Below are 7,249 nucleotides of genomic sequence, written 5' to 3'. Positions count from 1 at the left end.
CCCAATCCTTGTGCTTAGGTTAGTACAACTGGTTTTTCATGAGGAAGAAAATTCTCTGTTGAGGTTTGTCAAGTTTGATACCTTTTTTTCTTCTCTATGTGAAAAAGATGTGAGGTGTCATTTCCCTGGTAAGTGGACCACGCCAATAAATACTGGCAATGAATGGCGAAGCACGGCCAGAGAAAATTTACATTTTCCATGTGCATTTTCAATTAAAGCATTTGACAAGTGATGCCTCTCCCTATTATTTTCAAGAAAATATCTTGTGGTCTTTGGACCAGCAGATCGAGCTCATCTTCATTGTTGGTCACGTAAGTACTATAATAGACTCCACTTAATTAATGGCTGAAATGATATTTATCTACATTTTTTGGTCAAGAACCAATCATGCTGTTATGCAAGATTATAAAAAATCTAAAAGGATTTAAATTTGTTACTTAGCCTTTACACAAATTGTGTTAGATGCATGATAGCACACGTGATATAATTAAGAGAGAAACTTTACTACTCGAAAATCAAAATGAAACTATGAATAAGAAAATTAGCCTTAAACTTGATGAATCCCAAAACAAAATGATTTTTTGTGATAATTTCAAGTGAAGTACAGAGAGAACATATGCATAAGTGAGTATGAATGAGAAAACTAGCCTTAAATGTCAACATTGGCTGTGTCACGTGGCACAATTGCTGTTAATATGGATGTCAGCTATCCTTCATGGCACAATCGCCGACCACAGAAAAAAGAGCCGAGATTCCCTTGGCAGATTTGGCCAGGCGAGGGCGTCATTACCCTCGCTAGCCCTAAGTCCTGGGAAAAAGGAAAATATAAAGAAAAGAAAAGAAAAAAAGAAAAAATTTAAAAATTTTAAAATTTTAAAAATTATAAACATATTATGAAAAATGTCCTTGTTAGCTTTGGTCGTGCCATTTAGGACGGCCGACATCCACGTTAGTGATTTTTGATCAAAATTAATTGGATAGACTCAATTATTAAAACGTGAAAATGTTTATGGCTCAATTGGCATAATTAAAAAGTTTAAAATTGAAATGATAAAATTATAATAGTTTTAGGACTTTTTTGATAATTCTCTATGAAGCTATGTGTCAAATCAAACAACACGAACAATTACATGGGAGATTGTTGCCAATTTGCAATATGAATGTCATTTATAGAAATGAATGCATACTACATTGAAAGTATTATAAAGAAATATGGATAAAAGAAAATGTCACGTCAATGCACTACGCTAGATTATAAAATAAATATTTATACATCTAACATACTGTGATTTTCAAACCCACGCGGACGGCATACATAAAATCCATGAAAACTACAGGGGTCAAGCACTTTGAACGGGTCAAGTAGCAAGATATTTTCTACTGACAGAACGAATTGTTGCTGCCTATAAAAAGCTTCTCCATTGCATTCTCCCTCGAAAACTCACTTTAGTAACCAAAAGAACAAAAACAAAAGCAGAAAATTATGGCAGCCCTATCACCATATCTGCTGCTTAGTTGGATGTTCCTTCTTTCTCTCTTTCGTACTAGGTTTGCTGAGGGACTATGCCATGCAGATGAGAGCTATGCCTTAATGGAATTCAAGAGAAGTTTGAGAATCGACACGACAGATCGGCGATGCTTTTATCCAAAGGTCGATTCCTGGTTGCTGGATGGAAATGGAGATTGTTGTTCGTGGGACGGCGTCGAATGTGATGAGGTCACCGACCGAGTGATCGCCCTCGACCTTAGTAACAGTTGTCTCTCAGGTACCATGTGTCCCAACACCACTCTCTTTCGACTTGTTCACTTGGAGTCGCTCAATCTTTCTTTCAACAGCTTTGACTTCTCCCCAATCCCATATGGCTTTAGCAATCTTACGAGGCTAAAATACCTTACTCTCTCCTACTCTGACTTTTCCGGTGAAATCCCTACTGTGCTAGCGAATCTCTCTTCCCTGACATCGCTTGAGCTTGGCTATTGTGAATTGAACGGAGAATTTCCGGCCAACATTTTTCAGTTGCCAAACTTGGAAGTCCTTGACATTGCTGGCAATATAAACCTTTCTGGTTTTATTCCTAGATTGCATTGGGGTTCTCCATTGAAATCCTTAGCCCTTCGCCTAACCAACTTCTCAGGCGAAATTCCCGATTCAATTGGAAATCTTAGTCTCTTGAATGAGTTAGACGCTGAGCGTTGCTATTTCTCGGGATCACTTCCCTCTTCATTGGGTAATCTTTCTCATCTCACTGCACTATATCTTTATGAAAATAACTTACAAGGTCCAATCCCTATTTCCTTTGCTAATCTTACCGAGCTGTCATCGCTATTTCTCTCCTTCAATAACTTGAGTGGTGATACTTTGGAGTGGGTGGTCAACTTGACAAAACTTACGCAATTGGACCTTTCAGGTAATAGTTCAAACGACAAGATTACTTAAACAAAGAGAAAAATGAAATTGAATTCAATGGTGTAACTAACGCTCCTTTGTCTTATGTCTTTTCTTTATTTTTGTTTAATAGATAATCGATTAAGCGGTGGATTTCCATCTTCATTTGAGAACTTGAAGCAGTTGGCTGAGCTCTACCTTTCTGACAATGACTTGCGCGGTGATATTCCAAGCACATTGTGGAATCTGAAGGATCTTAAATCCCTTGACCTAGGGTCACTTAATCTCAATGGCATTGTCGAGGTAAATGATATATTCAAACTTAAGAACTTGACATACTTACGTTTGTCCTTCAACAATATATCGTTCACCAAGTCATTCATCAAGACCACTACATCGAAGCTTACCACCTTAAGCTTGGATTCATGCAACCTAACCGAGTTCCCACAATTTATAGGCTACTTAAGTGAATTGGCAACATTAGACCTTCCACACAACATAATTCAAGGGATCATTCCTAGATGGATATGGAACAATAGCAAAGAATCTCTCACGTATATAGATCTTTCTCAAAATCTTTTAACTGGCTTTGAAAACAACCAGACTGATCTTCCTTTGCCAAACTTAGAGTATCTTGACATTAGCTCTAACTTGCTAAAAACAACCCTACCTGTCCCACCCCGCTCGATCATGCGATACAACATCTCCCAGAATTTCCTATATGGGGAAGTCCCAATGACCATTTGTGAACTGAGCACTCTTGGCGTGCTTGATTTGTCCAATAATGCTCTGAGTGGCGCACTTCCTCCTTGTTTGGGTAGTATTGGTCCTTTGTTATTATTGAACCTTGCAAGAAATAAATTTGATGGCAAGATTCCTTGCATTTACCCAAGTGGTTGTGCGTTGAGGATGATTGACCTAAGAGAAAACCGACTAAGTGGGATTGTTCCGAGATCTTTAGGAAATTGTGGAATGTTGGAGTATTTGAATCTTGGTTACAACCAAATTACCGATACATTCCCATTTTGGCTATCTGAATTTGCCTACCTAAAAGTTATTGGCTTGCAGTCCAATAAGTTTTATGGTCCCATAGAAGGTCATCTAAGCCGGCTTAGCTTCACCAGTTTACACATCCTAGACCTTTCAAACAATAGCTTCAATGGTAAACTTCCTTCAAAGTTGTTACAAAGTTGCCGCAGCATGAAGGATATCAATGGTCAAGAAAAGTTGGCATATATGCATATTAGTCCATGGATTAATATGTCTTTTGCTTCAGTAAGTATGATGACTTATGCGATGACATTGATGAATAAGGGCACTAAAAGAGAATATGCAAAGATTCCAAATATCCTTATGGCAATTGACCTCTCCAATAACAAGTTTGAAGGTTTCATTCCTAAACTCATTGGTGATCTGAAGTCTCTTCATATGCTCAACCTTTCAAACAACTTCCTCACTGGTAGCATCCCTCCTTCCTTGGCAAACTTGACAGTGCTTGAATCATTAGATATTTCCCAAAACAATCTTGTGGGAGAGATTCCTCAACAACTAGCCATCCTCACATTTCTTGCGATTTTCAATGTCTCTCACAATCAACTATGGGGACCAATACCACATGGAACACAGTTCGACACATTCGGGAGCAGTTCATTTGCGATGAATAAGGGGTTGTGTGGAAGTCCTCTGCCAAATAAATGCACAAATGGTGATAATGCTCCACCACCACCACCATCATCTTTCAAAGTAGATCATGAAGAAGAGTCCCTATTCAACTTGGATTGGAAAATTGTGTTGGCTGGTGCTGGTGCTGGAGTTGGGTTTTTGGTTGGTGTTGTGCTAGGGAACTTGATCATTGACGAGAAGAGTAGGTGGTTCTTGCACTACTCCAAGAGAATGGCAACATTATGGAAAAGGTGAGGAAAGCACTGGCAGTCAAGAAAATATTTAGCTAGATACTTAATGCTCCATGTCTAAGTATTTTGTTGAGAACAGTTTTACATGTCTGAAGATTTTAATCTATGTTTCTTTACATGTTTCAATAAATTACTATGAGATGCTGTTTTCTTGTTCGTGAAAGTTAGTTCTTTAGGTTCTCAGCAATGTCATAATGTTTTGTTGTAATATTACTAGCCAAATGACTTGCAAATATAGAGAATTTAACCTGTGACCTGGTTTATTCGTCCATCTTTTTTAAAGCCTGTAAAAACTATGATTAGAGACGTTATCGAGACAAGTGAATACAAAAGAGAAGCCAATTATTATACATGGTCGAGGATGACACAAATTTTTGTCATCCATGGAAACCAAGGAGATTGATGTGAAAATCTTCATGGTTCATAAGTAGAAGGCGCCTTTAAGTTATTTTCATAGAGACTATCTTAAGTAAAATGTAAAATTGTAAAGAGCATATAATTTGATGAAGTGGTTTAGTTTAATGAGTATAAATGTAAATATGAAATCTAACAAAATAACGATATCAACAGAACTTTCTACAATTGAACATGATAAAAAAGATTATGTAGGGATAAGTAGAGTTGTGAGCAGGGGCCATGGAATTCCCCATCTTTATCCTCGACCCACGCCTTCAAAGTGTGGGGCAAGGTTGGTGATTAGAACGATAAAAAAATGGATCATTGAACAGTTTTCAGTTCTTTTAATAAGAATGACAGAAAAATAAGTAAAAAGAGGAGAGAGATAAAAGGGTACTATTCGTACTGATTAATGACATGAGTGAGATAGGTTGAATCCGACCTCACAAACTTTTACTTAGAAGTAGGAATTATTAAGAAAATAGGCAATGATCTATAAGAGTTCAGAAAAGACCTTTGCTTTCATTTTTTGAAATTTAAGTATTATTTAATGACACGAGTGAGATGGATTGAATTTGAACTCACAAACTTGGAAATAAGAACATTATAAGTGTCATAATTTCCGTACAGCACTCACTTGAATACCATGCATTTTTCTTTTTATCTACTTAAGTGTCATAACTTCTAACAAACTGTTCACTTGAGTTCTATAACTTCCAACAATTACTTAAATGTCAATTTTTTTAAAAAAAAAAGTTCACTCAAGTTCCAAAAATCCGATATGGCATGACATTAGTAGTGAACCTTTTAAATAAATTGAAAGTAATACCACTTAAGTAAGCATCGTACTAAAGTTATTGGACTCAAGTGATCAGAAAAATAATAATATTGATATTTAAGTGAGGGCCATATAAAAGTTATAACACTTGTTATATCTTTAAGTTAATATATTATACAATACAATGTCAATGAAAAGTGACCCGGAGTTGGAGCTGAACGGCCTCTGCAAATCCCAAAGAGAGAGAAATTCAAGAGGCGAGAAATGACACGGACGGGAGAGGAGATGGATTCGAAGAAATCGCATCATGCAAGCGGGAGCTGTGACCGTTACCGGATGCTGGGATTGAACCGCCGGAGCTGGAAGCTGCCATCGCTGAGGGAGACGGAGAAGGTCGAACAGACGAAGAGAAGGTGGGGGGAATTGAAGGAGCGAAAGAGAAGGTGGGCGCTCAGCTCAGGTGCGCTTCAAGACAGGTTGGAATTCTTTTGGAAACTCGACCCGCATTTTTCCCTTTCTAATTTTGCCTCGAACAAATTCGACCGGCTACGGAATGGGCCTTCAGCCAGCGATTGGGCCGCCTAATTGTATCCCGGGCCCAGCCTCGTAATGGGAAACTGGCAATTGTCCCTTGACATCTGTCGGCGGGGTGCTCAAACAAAAAAAAAAACTGGAACTGGTCGATCCTATTTATTATGATGTGGCTATAACTTAGTGAAGGAACGACTTGGAAGATAAAAGGGCATTCGGCGCTCATGAGTATGTGAAACAACAGTCACATGTTTATACGGTGATGAACTGCCGTAGAAACTGTTTGAGAGTTGAGATGTCATACTTCAGCTCTCCCGGATATATTGTTTCGTTGATATACTCGTGTATCAAATTATGGGCGGAAAAATTAATTATATTTACAACTAAAAACACAATAAGCCAATATATTTCATATTTGTTGATTAACTGGCCCCTTAATAAGGAGTTAATTCTATACAAGATAATTAGCAAAGGAAGTAGGAAACGCAGGGAGGAAAACGATCAGAGTACAAAACATGTAGAATGATGAGTTTTTGGTAGATTTGGTTTTCAATGGAGAAGCTTTTATAGGCAGCGACAAGCAATTCGAGCGTCGAAATTTCATTCTAGTTTAGCCATTCATGCACTATACACATCTGAAAAGACATTGGCGCTAAATTTTGCCTATAGACCCCTGCTATGCACGTCCAAAGTCTTAAGATGTGGATTGATATTGAAATAATTACTCTAGAAGTAAATCTTGACCTATTGATATGACGAAATGTTGAGACTAAATCATTTTTGTCTTGACACAATGTTGCCCAAACCACATTTAGACAGCACTGGAATATCTAAACTTTCCTCGAAATTATTTGGTGAATTCAGTATATGAATCGAATTGAATTCGAACCGTTAGATATGAGGGATCTATATGGAGTCTACCATCTTTAGTGGTTTAGATGCAATTTGATACATGCATATTTTAGTCCGCTTCATAACTTCTCAAAGGTTCATCTTCCTTTCGAGTAACATATTTTGTCTAAACATTCCGATTCAGCTCATTTCTTCAAATAGTAGTAAACTAGTGGGAAACCAAGAATTCGAGGTTATGCAAACAAGGCAAAAAGAAAATTTCACTGAGATATCATTATATATAATTTTTTGGGAATTTTTTACCTGTTATTAGGGAATTTTCGGACATGACGGTTGGGGCACCACTAGCCACCATATCCATAAACTGCTTAATCGATCACACATTGAGTAAGA

General features: G+C 37.5%; 1 protein-coding gene across 1 annotated transcript; it reads left to right on the top strand.

Moving 5' to 3' along the window:
* The first annotated feature begins 1,591 nt into the window (after positions 1-1,591).
* Positions 1,592-4,303, top strand: LOC120293801 (receptor-like protein 7). The gene is made up of 2 exons (XM_039313557.1): positions 1,592-2,408; positions 2,520-4,303. Exons 1-2 carry the CDS (start codon positions 1,592-1,594, stop codon positions 4,301-4,303), a joined length of 2,601 nt encoding a protein of 866 aa, XP_039169491.1.
* Positions 4,304-7,249: the final 2,946 nt, after the last annotated feature.

Source organism: Eucalyptus grandis, chromosome 5 (genome assembly GCF_016545825.1).
Source record: "Eucalyptus grandis isolate ANBG69807.140 chromosome 5, ASM1654582v1, whole genome shotgun sequence".
In the NCBI taxonomy this organism is placed as follows: Eukaryota; Viridiplantae; Streptophyta; class Magnoliopsida; order Myrtales; family Myrtaceae; genus Eucalyptus; species Eucalyptus grandis.
This window is presented reverse-complemented; position numbering and strand designations above follow the sequence as displayed.